The 19,611-nt window shown below is 49.8% G+C and overlaps 2 protein-coding genes across 7 annotated transcripts; both read right to left on the reverse strand.

Annotated features, from left to right (window-relative positions):
• Nucleotides 1-3,318: 3,318 nt before the first annotated feature.
• Nucleotides 3,319-7,317, reverse strand: LOC103280524 (zona pellucida sperm-binding protein 3). Its single transcript, XM_008119819.3, has 10 exons — nt 6,525-7,317; nt 6,211-6,407; nt 5,561-5,673; nt 5,334-5,425; nt 5,079-5,259; nt 4,776-4,884; nt 4,482-4,573; nt 4,055-4,149; nt 3,842-3,969; nt 3,319-3,484 (listed from the first exon to the last, which is right to left on the reverse strand). Exons 1-10 carry the CDS (start codon nt 6,589-6,591, stop codon nt 3,479-3,481), a joined length of 1,080 nt encoding a protein of 359 aa, XP_008118026.3. The 5' UTR covers nt 6,592-7,317; the 3' UTR covers nt 3,319-3,478.
• Nucleotides 7,318-7,653: 336 nt separating this feature from the next.
• On the reverse strand, nt 7,654-19,531 carry gal3st1 (galactose-3-O-sulfotransferase 1). Of its 6 annotated transcripts, none has more exons than XM_008119787.2 (4): nt 18,791-19,531; nt 17,006-17,071; nt 11,478-11,611; nt 7,654-10,682 (listed from the first exon to the last, which is right to left on the reverse strand). In XM_008119787.2, the coding sequence occupies exons 2-4, from the start codon at nt 17,018-17,020 to the stop codon at nt 9,533-9,535; spliced, it is 1,299 nt and encodes a 432-aa protein (XP_008117994.1). In that variant the 5' UTR covers nt 17,021-17,071; nt 18,791-19,531; the 3' UTR covers nt 7,654-9,532. The 6 variants fall into 6 exon arrangements, with proteins under 6 accessions (XP_008117994.1, XP_062814532.1, XP_062814533.1 ...); XM_062958462.1 differs by lacking the exon at nt 18,791-19,531 and adding an exon at nt 17,367-17,615; XM_062958463.1 differs by lacking the exon at nt 18,791-19,531 and adding an exon at nt 17,265-17,359 and having other exon boundaries at nt 17,006-17,169.
• Between the last annotated feature and the right edge of the window lie 80 nt (nt 19,532-19,611).

Genomic DNA, 19,611 nt, shown 5'->3' on the forward strand with positions numbered 1-19,611 from the left:
ATCATCATTATTATTATTATTATTATTATTATTATTATTATTAGGAGGGTAAATATAACAATATCAATAAATATAATCAATATATATATATATATATATATATATATATATATATGTGTGTGTGTGTGTGTGTGTGTATCTCAGTGGCAACCCTTAAGATACCAATTTGGTACCCTTGTTATTGGTAGTAGTAGTAACAGTAGCAAATATAACAATATAACTAAACATAACCATACTATAATACTCTAATGCAATAATAATACAGTATATAATTATATAATATATAATATTAGATAGCCACTTTCCATTATAATTAATTATTATTATTATTATTTACAATAACAATGTAATAATATGATACTATATCAGTATATAATATACTATACACACACACACACAATTCTCTGTGACACCCCTTGGCATTATTATTATTATTAGTAGTAGTATTCAATATTAGAGAATAATAATATAAAACAATATCATGTACCACTTAAAATCTATTCATCTTGTATTTAATTCTATCTATGCTACTTTTCTCTTAAAAGAAATACAATTCAAAAAGCAGTCCAAGACAACATGAAAGCTGCCTTAAAATGAATTCCATTGTGGACCCCAAGAAAGTCCTCAATGGAAGGGCTTTGGTCCAACGTCAAGTGGTGGGGAGTTCCACAGCGTTCGAAAGGCAGATACAAAGGCAGACTTACGCAGGACGAAGGCCCAAAGGGCCACGAGGTCTCTCCGGCCACAAGCCATTCTAAAGGACTGAAGCCAAGGAGCCTTGGGTCCTCTTTAAGACACCTTCCCATCCAAGACAAATGGGAGGCACCTGGGCCCAGAGTGGGAGTCACTGGGAGGCAACAGGTGCAAAAGAAATGGTAGGAAATTGCCCTTGAAAATGTACCATGAATACTAATAGGGTCAATAATAATAATGATATCAGCATGGAGTTTGGTTTGGACAAATGTTGGACAGTGGCATTGAAGAAGGGAAAAATCATTGAAAGTGAGGGCATCAATATGCCCAATGGCCAAACAATAAAGTGTCACCAGCCAGAGGCCTATAAATATCTGGGCATATTACAACATCAAGCATGAACATGTGAAAACCGTGGTCAGCAAAGAATACACACAAAGGGTCAGAAAAATTCTCAAAAGCAAGCTCAATGGAGGCAACACCATCAAGGCCATAAACACCTGGGCCATACCTGTCATAAGATATACTGCTGGCATCATAAACTGGACACAGGCGGAACTGGACAATTTGGACAGAAAAACAAGAAAACTCATGACCATTCATCATTCCCTGCACCCCCGCAGTGATGTTGACCGGCTATATCTGCCTCGAAGATCAGGGGGCAGAGGACTCTTACAAGTAAAGCAAGCAGTCAAAGAAGAAGAACATGCCCTGGCAGAAGATGTCAAGCAAAGTGAAGAACCTGCTTTGATTGAAGTCAAAAATCAGAAACTCCTCAAAGCACAGCAGACAAAAAACCAGTACAAGAAAACCGCACTGCAAACTAGAGCTGACAGCTGGCACAAGAAAACATTGCATGGAAAGTTCCTTGACAAAATGGAAGGAAAAGCTGATAAGGAGAAGACCTGGTTATGGCTCACAAATGGGACCCTGAAGAAGGAGACAGAAGGCCTGATCCTTGCAGCCCAGGAGCAAGCCATCAGAACAAAGGCAATTCAGGCCAAGATTGAAAAATCAGCTGATGACCCAAAATGCAGACTGTGCAAGGAAACCGACGAAACCATGGATCATATCCTCAGCTGTTGTAAGAAAATCGCACAGACAGACTACAAACAGAGGCACAACTATGTGGCCCAAATGATCCATTGGAACTTATGCCTCAAGTCCCACCTCCCAGCAGCAAAGAACTGGTGGGATCACAAACCTGCAAAAGTATTGGAAAATGAGCACGCAAAGATACTGTGGGACTTCCGAATCCAGACTGACAAAGTTCTGGAACACAACACACCAGACATCACAGTTGTGGAAAAGAAAAAGGTTTGGATCATTGAAGTCGCCATCCCAGGTGACAGTCACATTGACGAAAAACAAGAGGAAAAACTCAGCCGCTCTCAGGACCTCAAGATTGAACTTCAAAGACTCTGGCAGAAACCAGTGCAGGTGATGGGCACACTGGGTGCCGTGCCAAAAGATCTCAGCCGGCATTTGGAAACAATAGACATTGACAAAATTACGATCTGCCAACTGTAAAAGGCCACCCTGCTGGGATCTGCGTGCATCATCCGAAAATACATCCCACAGTCCTAGACACTTGGGAAGTGTTTGACTTGTGATTTTGTGATATGAAATCCAGCATGTCTATCTTGTTTGCTGTGTCATAAAATAAAATAATAATGAAATAATAATGAAATAATAAATAATCAAATAAGATGACTACTCATACCCAAATAATAACTAACAAGGAAGTAACAACCATCCAAGAAGGCTGCTACTAATAATCAAATAATAACAACAACTAGCAATGAAATAGTAAATAATCAAAGAAGATTGCTACTAATAGATAAACATAATCAAACAATAATAACAAAAAATTAAAGAATAATGTATCGTCAAATAAGACTGGTACTGCCATTACTATTATGTACTCCTACTAATGGATAATCAAATAGTAATAATAATAACATAAATATGGCTACTATTACTAACACTGCTAGTGATAAAGTTTCCAAACAATGCATATGGAAATCAATTCATTCACATATATGTGTGTGTTATATCTAGTTGTTAATAAATAAATAATAAATAAAAATAAATGTGAGACTCCATAACCTTGTAATGTACTTAGAGAAGGAAGTCATGGAACTCTGGGATTTGTAGTTTGAGGAGATGCTGGCCCTAGCTCACCAAACTGCAAATCCCATGAGTGTAAATGGCCTCAGAACGTTATCCCTGGGGCAACATAAAGGCCGTTGGAATAATTTTAAAAAATATTTCCTGGCCCCCTTGTGGGATATATAGTTCTGCAAGGGACTTAGACCTGGATGTTTAGGGGCTTTCCAGTTTCAAGAACCTTTGGGGGAGATTCCATCCCAGAGATGTCCCTTGAAAACCCTTCCGACAGAGAGAGGCTTTGTAGGGCCAGCTAAACTACAAATCCCAGGGTTTGATGAGCATTGATATGAGTCATAAGTGTATGTATCATAAGGCTTTGGGAATGTTATTAATCATAGTATTGCTATTTATACCCAGCTTTCCTCTCTTCAACAAGGCTCAACTGTGGAGTACAACTCCCAGAACCCCCGTTTCGAGCCAATCCACGGACAATGAAGTCACATACACAAACAGTCATGTTTCAGGGCTTTATTATGAGGATTTTGGGGGACATTCCCCTTGGCTTGGATAGTCCGTGGCCGTTGCTTCTCCAGTTGCCCAGGCCTTGTTTTGTAGAAGCAGGAGCCCAATAAGAGGAGGGGTGAAGTGGCCATTTCCCCGACGGACGGCGGCATCACACCTGAAAAAAAGAGGAAGAAGTGTGGGAAGAAGAACACCGTCACCAGATGCTCACTTTCCAATAGCTGGCTAGAGAAAGTCAAGTAGAGGATGGGTGAAGATGTAGTTTGCTCTAGATTACAGTCAAGAGGATCATCAATAGGATCATGAGGAACATCTAGAGAGACCCGATTGACCAAAGCTGGTCTACGTGATGGCCATGAGGAATATATTATCCAAGGTTGGTCTGCATTGTGGCCACGAGGGACATCTAAAGGAACCATAACAACCAAGGTTGATCTACATTGTGGACCTGAGGAACATAGAGGGACCATAATTCCAGGTTGGTCTACATTATGGAGCTGAGGCAAAGTCTCACCTGGCCTTTGGGTCTCCTCCGGAGGGCAAAGGAGCTGTTGGCAACCCACTCGTAATGCCCGGCGTTCGGAGACCGTCTCCGAACGGTCACTTGGCCCACCCCCATCTCGGATGCCAACCTTGGAGAACCTGAAGCAGGATGAGAAGGGAGAACTTGGAGGCCGGATGGAGAGGGGAGAAAGGGCCCCGACTCGGCCTTGAACGGGCACCGCACCTTTGAGGCCCCGCTTGTGCCGAAAGCTGGGCGGTTGGCACACTGAGTCACAGCATTGGCAGAAGGGACTGTTGAGATCATCCAAGAGTTCCCACCTAAGAAGAAAGGAAGAAGGTCCACCTGGAGGTCGTCTTCTCTGCACTTGGAGGGCATCCATGTTATCCAGCAATAGCACTCGAATCCCTCTTTAATGGCCCAGCTCTATTTTATGGGATGCTGGGATTTGTAGTTTGGTGCCCCCATTAGAGAAGAGCTGTCAGTTCAGGGCAGCGAACCAGAGCAATGGTGCTCCACCTTGGGTTCTCCAGATGTCTCATACTACTTTGGACTTTAGCAAGCAAGAGATAATTCTACGTACACCCCAAACTACAAAACCCATGGCAGCCAAGGTTATGGAAATGTGGACTCAGGGTCAAAGGAGCATTACCGCTTGAGGTCCCGATGAAAGGAACACGCTTTCCTGGTGGGGTGAGCGAGGATGTTGGGGTCCCAGGCTGAAATCCGGCAATGGAGGTAGACCTGGAAAAGGGGAAGTCCACATTCCCCATCAGCTCCAAGGCCCCAGGCATCCCTCTTCCATACAATGGTCAGTAGAGACCCTCTTGACCTTCCTCAGGTCTACGCCATGGCTGTGAGGAACATCTGGAGAACCTCCCGTTGTCCCCAGACCACACAAGGCTAGGCTCTAAGGGGCTTTGATGTCTTCCGTCCATGTACTTACATCATTGTGAAGGCCAAGAAATTCAAAGGCTTGCAAAGAGAGGCGGAGGGTTCCAGGGGTTCTTCTTGGGAGAAACTGTGAATCGGCCCCCTTGCCGTCCACAAAGCACCTGCCCCGAGACAAAAGAAGGCGCCTTTGAGTGGCTGAATGAGGAAGGAAGCTGAATTCGCCACAGAAGGGGAAAGGAATCCAAAGCATATCTTGAGATGGACCCTTGGATGCCTCCTCCAAAGTTCAGGCTAAACCCCGGAGTGGATTCACAGCTCTGCCAGCCAGGACAGATGCCCCTAAGTGTCCACTCACCCATAGTTGGCAATAACGGTATAATTCCTGAGGGACCGGCTCAGTTCTGGAGATGTCGCTGCCACACATTCGTCAACAAAGACCCTCAAGGGCTGGTGGAAGGAGGCCTTCACCCCAAACTCCAGGTGGATCTGTGAGCCTAGGAGGAAGGCTGCCGAGGCGGAGGGGGCACGGAAGTCCTCTGTGGAAGGAACCGGTGCCAGGGACTTAGGATGGGCATTGCCAGCTCCTGTCCCTCAAGGAGCTTTCCCTTACCTTTCATGAACGTTGCCGTGAACACCAGCCCACCGGATGCCAAGAGCTGGCCCTTCACCGATGTCACCTGTGCTGGAACCCATGGCTCGGACCTAGAAGGCACAAAAGGGGAAGGCACAAAAGGGGGAGACCCAAGGAGGTGTACCCAAGGACACCCCTTCCCAACATCCCCATGAAACCCCCTTGAAAGAGCCTGGCAACATTGGGCACAAGGACCCAAGGCTTACCCGTAACGGGTGCAGTTGATCCGCTCTGTGAACGGGCGGTTATAGAGTCCGCTCTGGCTGTACAGGGGGCTGTGGACCAGGTAGGCGGAGTACTCCACCATCTTGACAGACCTCTGCAAGAACCCAAAATAATGTCCTCAAGATGCCCAAGGAACCCTCCGTGGTTTGAGAGTTCGCCTACAGCGCCCATTGCCGTAATCGCACACAACCCAACACACACCCTCCCCAAGGTTGGGGATGTTCCTCATGGCCATGATTTAGACCAAACTTGATCAGTAGAGTCCCTCTTGACGTCCCTCTGGTCTACATCATGCCCACAAGGAAGATCTGGAGGATCACACCGACCAAGGTTGGGCTACTTATGACTATGAGGACCATCTACAGGGACCACATTGACCAAGGTTGGTCTACATGATGGCCACGAGGAACAAAGGGACCATATTGACCAAGGGTGGGCTACATTCAGGACAAGGAACATCTAGATGGACCATATTAACCAAGGCAGAGCTATAGCATGGCCATAAGGAAGCTCTGGAGATCTCCAGGCCATGCATAGCCCACCGAAGCAAGCCCCTCCCCATTCGCCCACTGGGTCTGAGGGCCCAAGGTGGGCTCCCCTCCCATCGCCAGGCCTTTGGCCACTCACTCACCAGCCGAGCAAAGCCACACTCAGTCAGGCGGTACTCAAAGTGGAAGAGGCGCTGCTGGGCGTTGGCGGAGGACGGGGGACAGGTGCCCAGGCGCAGGTCCTGGGGGTCCAGCTCCATCCCGGTGCCCCATGGGTCCATTGGAAGCACAAGGTGGACGCTGGTCTGGTTGCACTCATACAGCACCGAGGTGGAGGGCACTACGGGAAGGAGGGAGGGGAGATGATAGCAGCTGTAGTCCAAGGCAGCCCCTTCCCCAGCCTTGAGGCAATGGTTTTGGGGAGCTTTGAGGAGGCCAATGCCTGTCCCCTTCTTACCTCTCTGAGCCACAGCGAGCGCCAGGCTGCAGGCCAGGCCCACCAGGCCCATCACACCAGACTCCATCTTGGTCCTTCCTGCTTTCCTTCCTTCCTTCCTTCTTTTCTCCTTTAAGCCCTGGAAGAAGTCAGGCTCTCTGCCCCAGCTGTGCCTTGGCCCTTTCTGCTTCCCAGTCTGACCCAGGTGCTGGGCATTCTGGCCCAATCAGCTTCCCTTCCAGCAGGCTGAGGAGGCAGCAGCAGGACTCCAACTCCCATCACCCCATGTCAAACTCAAGCAAGGCTGATAGAAAGAAATGGCTCTGGTTCCTTGCGGGGTCTGGTTGCCGGCCTCCAGGTCCTGGTGGGCTATGCTGCTGGGGGAGGATGGGAGCTCTTCCCTCGCCTGCACTCTGCACATGCTCAGGGGTGCTGTCCCTTTCTGTGTAGGGCTCCTCAAACCAAGAGTTGCAACAGCTGCAAATGGTTCAGGAAAAGACCACTGGCTCACACTGGGATTCTTGTTCCTGGGTCAGGAATGTTCTTCTTTCCAGGAGAGGAGGCCTTCCTTCCCTTTGAGCAACACAGGGATTGCTTACAGGCATGCTTCAGGCAGGACTGGGAATGGTTTGACTACAACTCCCAGCATTCCTTATCTCCACCTGGGTTTGTAGGGACTGCAATTAAACCACTCACCCTGCCCCCCACTGAGAACTGTATTTGCCAACCTCTGTTTCAAGTTCTTGCAATATTTGATAATGAGATGTCTTTATATCCCTGTCACTCTATGCATTCCCGAGGGCTTTCCGAGCCAAGGGAGTGCGGAAAGAGAGCCTGGTCTTTGCTGGTGGGAGACCGCCAGCAAAGACCAGGCTCTCTTTCCGCACTCCCTTGGCTGCAGCCCAACCAGGGCTGACCCTGCTTAGCTTCCAAAACAAGGCCTTTGGGGTATTGTTTTCACCTCAGTGGCAATGCCATAGAGGACTCTCCAGAGCCTGTTCCTTCCCCTGATATACCTTGGTCGGCCTCCCATCCAAGTCCCAACCAGGGCTGTCCCTGCTTAGCTTCCGAAATGATCATCCAAGGCCCCTCAAAAGACTTTGATGCCAGTCCCCTTCCTCCCCAAGAAGAAACGGAGGCAAGGCTGGAAAACGGTGGAACAAAACCTCTGTATTCAAAAAAACCAGTCTGATATACAGTATAATGTATTTTACAACACTCTAGTGAACTTTTTATTGTATTGTATTGGACACACGCAGAAGATGGGACAGTGGGGAGAAGGAGTGGGGGAACGGAGGCACGGAGAGAGGCTCCCCTGGTTGACCTGGCACCGCAAACGTCGGGGGCCTCGGAAGGGCTTCCCCCCATTTATGCCTTCAGTGACCCCCCCCCCCCCAATAAAGGAAGTATGCTGGTCCTCACCAGATCCTATCATTTGTGTCCAAAGAGGGAAATCCTGGGATCCTCAAACCATGGGTTTTGGAGGAAGACGTTTCTGGGCCCAGATCTCAATTCGACAGGGTTTCCATATCAGTCGGCCCTTCTACCTGCTGGAGATTGGGGTGTATAGCACACACAAATAGGCAAGACTTTGGACCTTTGTTCCTATATATATATATATATGTCTAATACTATATAGAGAGTACAGTTTCCCTTAACTGGGTTGTCGGCAGAGACTCAAAGGTTGTCGTCTCCTGTCCATTTAGGCTGAAACAGTTTACGAATAAATAAAACAAACACTTACAACGATGAGAAATAGATTACGGCGCATGCCTCGAGGCGGCTTAGGAAGGGGAAACATGGGGGCAGGGGGCACAAACAAGTGGTCTTCACCGGTGTTGGACAAGAAGGTTCCGGATCAGAAATCGGTAAGCACCAGAATGTGATTAGAACAAAACAGGCTTGTGAAGAGCTGGTGGCCCCGCTCTTGAGTCCCAGCAAAAGGCATCACTTTGGGAACGAGAGGGAAAGAAATGCCTGAGGTCGGCCTCGGCATCCCTACGCTGCAGCCTTGACTCGGTGGGACGGGTTCTCTAGGCTTTTCCAAGCTCTCCATAAAGCATCCCAACGGGGGCCATTTCCTTGGGGCGGCTTCTTCCATTCTGGACCCAAGGAAATCGGAAAACACGCTCAGTAACGCACTCGGTAACGCACTCGTAATCAACCCGAACTGGGAAAAGGCCTCTCTTTTGGGATTCCACCTCCCAGAGAACCCTCCTTCAGGAGTTGTTTCCCCCCAAAAGGGTGGCTTTTCCAAGCTTGAAGCAAAATACTCTTATCGATTTGGTCTTAGGCATTAACAACACATTGGGGGGGGGGGGGGGGGAATAACACTTTGAGAAGGGTCGACATACAAGGGGGACAGACAGACAAACAGTTACGGCTTATCCGTTCCCTTGTGTCTACACTGGGAACATAGGATGGTTTTCTAATGATCTAAAAATGGACGCTTTCTGTCGAAAGACTGAACTGTAATTCTTGTTCCTTCAGATGTTGCCAAAATATCTGTAGGACCCAAGACGGAGAAGCCGTAACAGAATTGCTTCCGGTTTGTGATGTAGTGAGGCCCATATTGTACGGTTCTTAAGGAACGTGCTCTCGACTGTTGCTTAAGAATCACACAGATGGGGAAATAGGCAACTGTTTGTCTGTCTACAAACACTGGAAACAGAGGAAGCAGAAACAAGGGAAGAGAGAATATTGCGGACGACCACGGTGTCTTTCTTGGTGTTGTGGTCTGTTATTGTTTGCTCTGCTCTTTAGTGTTGCAGCTCAGAATCTGCACAGCATCAGGTTCACACAGAAGCCTTTGCCAAGGTGACGGGGAGATATTTTGTTTCTCGGCTGCTCAATCTAGTTGCTTCTCGACGTGGTCTGGTGTTGAAACCGGTCGGCACACTCTCGGGTGGCACGATGGCAACATGGCCGACCCCCAAAAAATACGAGGAAGGATTGAAGGAAGGGGAATGGGAAGGATAAGCACCAGGCGGTCCTCGCGGTGGGTCAGGGAGAGGGGCCGGCGCCCACGCCTACCACTTGAGGAAATCCCGCACTCGGCTCCAGAGCTTGGTGATCCACAGGTTGACTCCTAAGTCCGTCAGGTACTGGATCTCGGGGGTCAGCATCTTGCGGCACAGCTTGCGGTGCTTCTTGTGGATGCGCTTCTTGAGGTTGTAGCCCAGGATGGACTTCTCGCCCAGGGGCTGCCAGGGCTGCATGGCGGACTCCTGGATGGCGTTGGCGTCCACGGGGCGGCCCCCGTCGATGCAAATGCGGGTCATCTTCTCGTTCTCCTCCTGGAGGCGGGCCACGTCCTCGGCCATGCGCTCCCTCCCGTAGGCCTCCACCTTGCGCCAGAACGTGGCGTTGAAGTGCCGGTAGAGCTTGGCGTCAATGAGGTTCCAGGCGGTGGCCTTCTGGTAGAGCTCGCCCGTCAAGCGGGAGACGGTGGAGTCCTTCCGGGCGTTGAGCTTGAAGTAGAGGACGTCCTCCAGCTCCCAGCAGAGCAAGTCCTTGAGGAGCACCAGGGACTCGTCAAAGTACTCCAGGAGCATGACCAAGTGGAAGCGCTGGTCGATCTCTTGGATGGACTGCTCCACCCGGGGGCTGCTGGGGTTCAGGGTGTTGTCGTAGCCCAGGTCAAAGAAGAGCAGGTTCTGCAGGTAGTGGGCGTTGAAGCCGTTGGGGTCGTAGTAGCGCCAGGGGTCCCGCAGGAACTCGGCCAGCTTGTCCTCCCCGGAGAGCTTCCAGGTCAAGGGAATGATGCGCCCAAAGTAGTGGAAGGAGGACTCAAAGAGGTACGCCGGGTCCCGCAGCACCGTCACAAAGGTGGCGCCGGCCGGCAGCAGCTTGCGCACCTCCTCGTACTGGAAGCGCATGTGGTTGCAGATGATGTTGAAGCACATGCCCGGGCGGTAGTCCCGCACCTGGCTGCGCTCAAAGAAGGACGGGTAGTAGAAGTCGTTGCGGCCGTTGGGGAAGGCAAACTTGAGGCGGTGCTTCTCCCCAAAGCGGAAGAGGATGTTGAGGATGGTGCTGCTGGCTGTCTTGTGGGTCTTCATGAACATGATGTCCCGCTTGGGGAGGCACCTGCGGCCCGAGAGGCTGCGGCTGGCGTTGGAGGAGGAGGGCAGGCGGGCCGGGGCACGGAGGGAAGAGCAAGCCGAGGGGATGGGCGTCCTGGAAAAGAAAGGCCAAAGGTCAAGGCCTGCCCCTCGCATCCACCCTCAAGAATGCTCCGGCTCCTTTCCCAAAACTATGCCTTCTAAGCATTGAATGCTCACATGTGGGACTCTAGGACTATCCTGTGGTCAAATTAGACAACTGTCAGGTGAAAATAGACGAGTTGAAGTGCAATGACACCCATCTCCTAGTAAGGAGGTGTAGGATTTCCCTAGTTCTCCAACCCAGCACTCTTCACAGAGGGAACTGCAGGGACTGCAAGGGGCATCTAGTCTAACCCTCCTACTCTTTGAGGAACTGCATTGAGGAGGCCCTTACTGTCTGAAGAACCATGTCCCACTACCAGCCGCCCACGTTTTGCAGATGGGCTTGCAGTGAGCAGAGCCGGTCCAACAATGAGGTGAATTAAGCGGTCGCTTCGAGCGCAAAACATACAGGAGCGCAGTCAAGACTGCTTTTTCTGTTGATTTGTTGTAAAACATGATGTTTTGGTGCTTAATCTGTAAAATCTTAATGTAATTTGATGTTTAATAGACTTTTCCTTAATCCCTCCTTATTATCCAACATTTTTGCTTATCCAACGCTTTTATTTTTCAGTGATTGGTTTGGGGGGGGGGGTGCCAAAATTCTGTCCGCCTACACTTGAAAAATACCTAGGGCCAGCTTTGGCAGTGAGGCAGCTCACGCCGATCAGGGAGACCCTTCCCCGCTCCCGTCCTGTGGCAAGGATGCCCGAACTCCCCTTCCAAAGGGAAAGACCTCCCCTCCGCCCCCCAGGGCCAGCTCACTCACTCGGTCATGCTGACTTGCAAGGGCGAGATGGCGTAGGAGTAGAGCAGCAGCATGAAGCTGGTCAGGAGGGTGCCCAGCGCCAGGCCCTTGCCCATGGAGCGCCAGTTCTTCCCCTGCGGCAGCATGGCCATCACCTGCAAGCGGAGGAGTCCGGGGGAAAGACAGTCAACATTGGAGGCAGAAGGAGCAATGAGGGGTGGCGGCAGGAAGGGTGGAGAGCGGAGGGTGGGCCTTGAGGCATGCTCTCTCCATGCTTCTCTTTCCACCCTTCTTTTCAGATCCTCTCCCAGAGGGTGAGCCTTCTCTCATTGGGTGAGGAGGCGTTTAAAAATACTAATACACGTTAGGGAGGATTCCAACAAACAAAGGAAAGCACAAATGCCTTCATACACATTCAAATAGCAAACCAACTGGTTCCCAACAGAAGCCAACATCGGAGACCAACTCATAACCCCCAAATTAAATAATAACATCACCTATCACATAAGATAACATCACCTAACATCTAACCTAAACACACTCAAGACATTAAGCATCTATTTATATGAAACCACCACACCTAAAAATTCAATCAAAAATCGTGATTAAAATGATGATGCACCCAAAACACCAACAGAGCCAACAAAGCTCACCGAACGTGAACCAGCACAGCCAGAGTATAATACGATTGCTGGCCGGTGGTATATTAACTATTTGTCAACATCTAATCCTCCTCCTCTCCATATGAAAGCGTACAAAGGTAATTGGTTTGCTATGTGTTTTCGGGGCGGTCTGGCCATGTTCCGGCAGCATTCTCTCCTGACATTTCGCCCACCTCTATAGCAGGCATCCTAGAGGTTGGGAGGCCTGTTGGAAACTAGGTAAGTGGGGTTGATATATATCCCTGTGGAATAACATCCAGGGTGGGAGAAAGAAAGAACTCTTGTCTGTTGGAGGCAAGTGGGAATGTTGCCATTGGCCAGCTTGATTAGCATCGAGTAGCCTTGCAGCTGCAAAGCCTGGCTGCTTCCTGCCTGAGGGGAGAATCCTTTGTTGGGAGGTTAAGGAGAGAAGAGAGGGGGCTGTTTTTCTTTCTTTCGGGAGGGCATTCCAGAGATGGATGAGCCTGCATTCCCATCGGTCTTTGAGAGGATGTATGTCTGCCCCTTGGAGTCCGGCGCACCTCGGCCTTCCCATCCACTCAAGGTGCGACTAAGGGGAGAGGCCATGCTGCGCCCCTTGGTCCACCTGGAAGCCATGGGGACAGCCTTCCTGGGACCACCGGGAGCCAGGAGCACGTGCAGAAAGCCAAGGCTCTCTGGCAAGCTTTCCCAAGCGCATGCAGCCCTCCCTGGAGCCAGCGTCAGTCCCACAGGCAGAAGCAAACCTTCCATGCTGTCATCAGTGAACCAACCAAATACATCAGAATCAACGCCATACATAAAAGCGACATCAGTGTCAACATCCTAATTAAGAATTCCAACCAAGAAGCCTCCTCATCCCATCTAGCGCCTGTCTCTCCCTGCCAGCCCAAGCAAAAGCGAGGCCGGGAAAGTGGAGCGCACCTGCCGCAAGCGTGCCGGGGCCCCTTTCCCCCGAAGCAGGCGTCCTTTGGGAGGCAGGAAGGGCCGGAGCAGAGGCGGCGGAGCGCATGCCGGAGACTGCACTGCAGCCGCACTGAACGGCACCGTCCTCTGCGGCTCAGGCCAAGGAGACAGGCTTCCTTCCCAGGCCTGGCGGGAGGAGAGCGGAGAGGCAAGCAAGGTTCGGGGCAGCCAATGAAGCGCGGGAGCCTTGGGCCAGGGCCAGCGCCAGCGAGCATCCCTCGGAAGCCCAGAGGTGCCCCGTCTTTTGCTCAGCGGGCAGTGCCTGGCAGCTGTGATGGGCTGGATGGGGGCTAGCAAGCTGAACCTCAATCCAGACCAGACAGAGGTGCTCCTGGTCAGTCACGAGTCCCGCTCCCGCTGAGGACACAGGTCCATTGCAGCCTGGGCCTCCTCCGGGACTCAGCGCTGCCATTCCCAGTTCAGGCGTCGGCGGTGGAGACATGAGACACGCACCCACCCTCCCAACATTTAGGAAGGAGTTGAAAACCTGGCTGTTTAAGCAGGCTTTTGATGATGGCGAAGAGTCTCAACCACCCAATGGGACAGGGCTTGAAATGGTTCTTGGAGCTCGGTTTGAGAATGCTGGGGACCCTGATCATAGGAATTGGCTGGTGTTAAACAGTGTTCATATATATCTTGTTTCTAGAGAGCCAAATAGTATTTTATATTGTTTACACCACTGTGCTATTCTGTTTTTATTAATTGATGATATGTGATTATTGTCTGTGTGATATCATTTCCTGTATTTGTAATTTTGTTGTATTAATATTATTATAATATTATTATTCCCCCCCCCCCCCCCCGCAAGGCCTGAGGTGGCCAACCAGGGGCAAGAGTGTCTCCGGGGGCCTTCTCCCCGTCCCCCGACCTGGGCTACCTGGCTCCTGTGGGGCACCCCGTGAGAGCCAGCCCCTCTCCCTTCTGCTGGGTCCCTCCCTGTCTCAGCTGACTGCGTCCTGCAGCTGAGATTACCATTGCCATGAATAATGAATGGATAGGGTCAAGCAATCCCCGGCTGGGTAACAAGATGCCCTTATCCTCCCTGGCATTCAAAGCGCCTGCCTCCAAAGGCCTCCGGAGTGCCAGAGAAAGCCAAGGGCAAGCAGGGGAGAAATGGGCAGGGGCACTAGGCATTTGGGGGCCCCTCTTGCTCTGCCTGGCACCTGGCTGGGCACTGGCACCAGGGATGGGAGAGGAGGCCCCTGTGGGCATTCAGCATGGAACACTTTGCCCATGCTCTGAATCCAGCATCTGCTTAGAAAAGGTTCCCATCCTTCCTTGGTGGGATGGAAGGAAGGATGGCGCTGTTCCCCATTTTGGTGGAGATGTATGAGGAGGAGAGAGCGAGGCCCCGCTTGCCAATGAAACGAGCCAGGACCATGAGGATAAACAGCCCAAGTTCCTTTCGAGTGTTTACTTAACTCAGAGGAGGTTTGGGCACTCCCAAGCAGGGCGTTTGGGCCTGGGAAATCTGTTCACCCGACAATGCTTCCTCTCCACTTTTGGCATGGCCCTCCTCAATATTGACTTTGCATTCAATCTGCAGTTAATCATTACAGCACCCGGGGAGGAGGCAAGAAAGGCACCCACTGCGCCAGGGGTCTCCGGGTTACGACTTGCCAAGGGAAGTCGGCACAGAAAGAACCAAGGGGCGTTGTCGGCCCGCTTTCTTGTCGTGCCTCCAATGGATCCAGTCTCCATTATGCTGAACAGATCACAACTGAGAGTTGACACTGCTGAGCCTATCCTAGCTGCCAATTTGTGCCTGGGCATTTCAACCAGGGGGTCTTTCTCGCGTGTACATTCTCCCTCAAAAGTTGCCCCACTTGACAAGGGAGAAGAGCAACCTGTCCTGGCAGAATGTGGGGAGTTTGGCCTTTCAAGCCGTGCAGGCATCAAATGTAATACAAGGGCACCCACGGTGGCATGGCCAAGAATTATAGTGTATTGGGTGCATTCCCCTGACTGTCGTGCAGAACAACATGCCTTCTGTTCCCTCATCCAATACAGTCCTGGCAACAGCGGCAGCACAGAGGGACCCCTTGGCATCCTACGTTACCTTTCCCGCGGTTCAAGCGCCGTCCTGCCTGCCTCCTCTTGCCCTGTCGGTGCCCAGGAAGCCTTGAGGATGCTCCTCCGACATGGAACAGGCTCTTTCCAAGCAGCTTGGCCCCTGCGCCCCCAGAACCCTCTGCCACCTTGGAGGCCCCTTGCCACCCGGGGCCCTCGCCAGCTCTCTCCCCCCCGACCGAAAATGCTCAGGGACTGGGTTTCGGCATTGCCAAGCCAGCCTCGGACTCGCTTTCTCCTCCCACTTTCGACGACACAAAGCCTTCATTGACTGGGCTCCCAACTCAGCGGGAGAACAACGCCACTGTTTGTACCGACGGGGCAGCGCTGGCACCAACAAAAGACATTGTCTCCAGGGCAGAATCAGGTTTCCTGGCCTTGCTGCTCCTGCAAAGAGCAGCAGAATCCAGCCAGGCCCCGGGGACAAAAGCCCGGGGAGCCGGCAAAGGCTTGGCGGGAGAAAGGCACCAGCCTCAGCCTCACTCCCGCCAGGCAGGACCAGTGGCACCGTGCGGGTGGCATGAGACCGGGGTTGGCACCCAAGGTGGACCCTGCGGAGGGGGAGCAGCCCTCGCCTTGAGACAAGAGACCTCCCTCTCAATCTCCGCCCTTGCCTCCCAAGAAAATGGGGATGGAGAGAGAGAGAGAGAGAGAGAGAGAGAGAGAGAGAGATCGGTAAGGAGATAGGCTGGATCGCCACTGGCCTCGATGCCAGAATATGATCCCAGATTATCTGGCCGTGTAGACTCATACAATCCAGTTCAAAGCAGATAATCGGGGATTGGATCCTGGGATAGAGGCCGGTGCGGATCCAGCCCTAGATAAGAAAATAGATCAGTCTCTGGATAGAGAGGTCTGTGGACGGATAGAAAGGTAGATAGTATTTGTTTGTTTTATGGAGGCATTGAATGTTTGCCATTGTATGTTGGAATCCGCCCTGAGTCCCCTTGGGGAGATAGATAGGGCGGAATACAAATAAAGTTGTTGTTGTTATTATTATTATTATTTTATTATGACACAGCAAACAAGATAGATATGCTGGATTTTGTATCACAAAATCACAAGTTGGACACTTCCCAAGTGTCTAGGACTGTGTGATGTATTTTCGGATGATGCGCCCAGATCCCAGTAGGGTGGCCATTATTATTATTATTATTATTATTATTAGCCTTAGATCAATAGATAGAAAGGGCTCAGATAGAAGGGTAGGTAGGTAGAACTCCAGATAGATCTATCTCTAAATCTATAGATAGATATGACTCTAGATAGAGAGATAGGGCTCAGAAAGACAGATAGGAATCCAGATAGATAGATAGATCAATAGATCTCAAAAAGATAGACAGATAGATAGACCTCTAGATAGACTGGTAGGCCGGTTGATGGATAGAAAGATTGCTAGGTCTCAGATCAATAGAGAGAGACAGAGCGATGGCTAGGTTGCAAGAGCAAAGGCTGGATGGCTGGAGGGCTGGGTCTGGGCTTGGCTCAGCCAGGCACATGCTTCCTAATCAGATCGGCCGGTGCCCAGCGGCGCCAACCCTCTGCCCGCCCAGGGCTCTGTGGGTCTGAAAGGAGCAGTTTGTGACCAGCCAAGAATCCGACCGGAGCCTGATGCGGTGGGTGATGCCGGAGAGCAAAGCCCACTGCAGGGCAAGCAGGCACAGAGCGTGATCCCTGCCACCGCCGCCTGCCACTCTTTCCCCAGCCCTTAGCAAGGGGACGGATGGATAGAAAAATAAAGTATTATTATTATTATCATCATCATCATCATCATCATCCCACCCAAATCCGACTTTGGTCCCATTGAAATCTATTGGGAGGCATTGGATGGATTGCTGAAATCCCCACCTTTTTTCCCAAATGTGCCATTACCTTGGAGGCGGTCATGGAGTCATTGGCACCAGCTGGCCGGCCTTGCTGGAGGAGGTGCGTCGGGAGCTAGGAGGCAAAAAGAAGACGGCAGGGTGAACCGACGTGAGGAAACGTCAAAGCGGGAACAGTTTTCCTCTCAGGGGCGACCGGAATGGCTGCCACTTCTGCCAAGGGAAGGAAAGGCATTTTGTCAATTTAAAAAAGAGTGGGGGGCATGGAGGTGATGACAACTGGCCTCTTTGGGGTCTTGAGGCTTCACCTTGTGCCCTTGTCAAGCCAGGCTGAGGCCTTTTGTCGTGAACGCCAAGGACGGAATGGCAAAGAGGGTGCGGTCGCCGTGGCAACGCTGGCAGTGAGTTACCTCAGCGTGGGTGCGCAGGGGCCTGCGGCCTAGCGGCGCCAGGAGCAGCAAGGCCATCTCTCTGGCACCCAGTGGGCCCCAAGGAGGATGGCAGGGCCCGCCTTGGCGGGTCACAGAGGGGAAGGGGCCCACCATTGTGAGGCACCAGGCCAGCGCCGGCACCAGGCCGGGAGACCCAAGCAGGGCACAGCGCTGGAACTGAAGCACCCCCCTCCTGAAGGGGCTCGGAGCCATTCCAAAGAGAGAGGAGAGCATTCCCATTGGGAGGTCCAGGCATTTGCTTGAGAATGGCCCCAGATCTTGAAAGAACAACAACAACAACAACAACAACTGCCGACACCCTCAAATGGCAATCCCCTGCAGCTTGGGCCTGCTATTACTATTCGTTAATTATTACTGAAAATAAATATAACAATAATATTTGATTCCATTCTACCATACATACATATGAATTATTATAGCCATAAATGATATTTGCTGCCGTTCTCAAATGAAGGGCAATCCCTGTGGCTCAGCCCAGCTATTATTATTAGCTAATAATGCATGAAAATATATAACTGATTTGTTATCATCATCATCATCATCATCATTTAATTACTTATTAATCGCCCTCCATCCACGATGCTCTAGGCGATTTACAAGATTATGAATTATATTTGCTGCCATTCTCAAACAAAGGGCCATCCCCACAGCTTGGCCCAGATATTATTCATGAATAATCAATGCAAATATATACAGTAGAGTCTCACTTATCCAACATAAACAGGCTGGCAGAAGATAAGCAAATATGTTGGATAATAAGGAGAGATTAAGTAAAAGCCTATTAATCAAAATAGGTTATGATTTTACAAATTAAGCACCAAAACATTATGTTACACAACAAATTTGACAGAAAAAGTAGTTCATTACACATTAATGCTATGTAGTAATTACTGTATTTACAAATTTAGCACCAAAATATCACAATGCATTGAAAACATTGACTACAAAAATGCAATGGATAATCCAAAATGTTGGATAAGTGAGACTCTGTAATAATGATTCCATTCTACAAAACATACATATGAATTATTATTGTTATAAATCAAATCTGCTGCCGTTCCCAAATGAAGAGCAACCCCCCACCCGGCTTGAACCAGCTATTATTATTATTAGTGAATAATTAATGACAATATAATAATAATCTATGCCATTTCCCTAAGTTCGACCCAACTATTTATGATAATAAATATAATATTATCCTGATAGGACAGAATATAAAGATTATGATGATGATGATTCTATTTGGTAGGCAAGAAAGTATTTGGGGGGCAGAGGAAGGAACTCTGCCCTTTTCTGCTTCATTGGGAGTCGTTCTTATCGCAATGCATGAGAGAGAAGAGACCAAGACTCGAAGAACAGTCATGATTTGAGACTAGAATTACCTTGAAAGGGATTCTTCTGCCTTTCCTCCCCCCGAAACAAGGACTCCGAATAACTGCCAGAGTTCAAATGTAGAAACCATCAGCCTTGAAAGAGATCTGGTTTGAACGCTTGGATCGGTGAAGCCTGCGTAACGGATGCAACGGACCACAGAACTCTGGGCGGTTCCGGAGCCTATTTGAATCTATGGGGATTTCTTCCTAGAGCCGTTCAGAGGCAGGCTCCGCTTCCCCAGGAGCGCAGGTTGATTTTCAATCGGATCCCCTTTCCCTTTCTTCCCGACTTTCCCATTGCACGGCCTGATGTGACATTTCACAACCATTAAGAGGAATTTAAGTTTTTCTCCCAAAATCCAAACACGTTCTTCACTTTCAGTTGGAAGAGAACAAATGCACTGAATTTTCTCTGCTTTCCCTTGGCGAAGTGACCTCCTCTCTTATTCATTAACTCACCGTTATGCTCCCTGGAGTCCCCATTAAGCCCAAAGTTGGACGGAAATAGCAACCTCCTACAAGCCTCCGATACTAGCTATTGGTTGTATATAATTGAGATGGCTTACTATATTGTATGTATGCAGTTTTCCCCTGAACTCTATGTTGTTTGAGGTCGTGGGTGATCTGACGTGGGACTGTTGACACACATGTATATGTATACACACACACACACACTGTATCTCATAGTTCATTCTCAATAGAAATGATGGAAGTGTCTATATATCTATATATATAATTCATTCTTGATGGAAGTATTATTGGAAATGTGTGTGTGTATCTATCTATCTATCTATCTATCTATCTATCTATCTATCTATCTATCTATCTAT

Source organism: Anolis carolinensis, chromosome X (assembly GCF_035594765.1).
Source record: "Anolis carolinensis isolate JA03-04 chromosome X, rAnoCar3.1.pri, whole genome shotgun sequence".
In the NCBI taxonomy this organism is placed as follows: domain Eukaryota; kingdom Metazoa; phylum Chordata; class Lepidosauria; order Squamata; family Dactyloidae; genus Anolis; species Anolis carolinensis.

Coding starts and splice junctions, on each gene's coding strand:
- gal3st1 (XM_062958462.1), bottom strand. CDS start 17,600: ATGGCTCCGAGCCCCTTCAGGAGGGGGGTGCTTCAGTTCCAGCGCTGT. Junction 17,072..17,366: donor CCCTGCGCACCCACGCTGAG/GTAACTCACTGC, acceptor TTTGCCTCCTAG/CTCCCGACGCACCTCCTCCA. Junction 10,683..11,477: donor TTGCAAGTCAGCATGACCGA/GTGAGTGAGCTG, acceptor TTTCTTTTCCAG/GACGCCCATCCCCTCGGCTT.
- LOC103280524 (XM_008119819.3), bottom strand. CDS start 6,591: ATGGAGTCTGGTGTGATGGGCCTGGTGGGCCTGGCCTGCAGCCTGGCG. Junction 6,408..6,524: donor GCTCGCTGTGGCTCAGAGAG/GTAAGAAGGGGA, acceptor TCCTTCCCGTAG/TGCCCTCCACCTCGGTGCTG. Junction 4,150..4,481: donor TTTCATCGGGACCTCAAGCG/GTAATGCTCCTT, acceptor CTTTCTTCTTAG/GTGGGAACTCTTGGATGATC.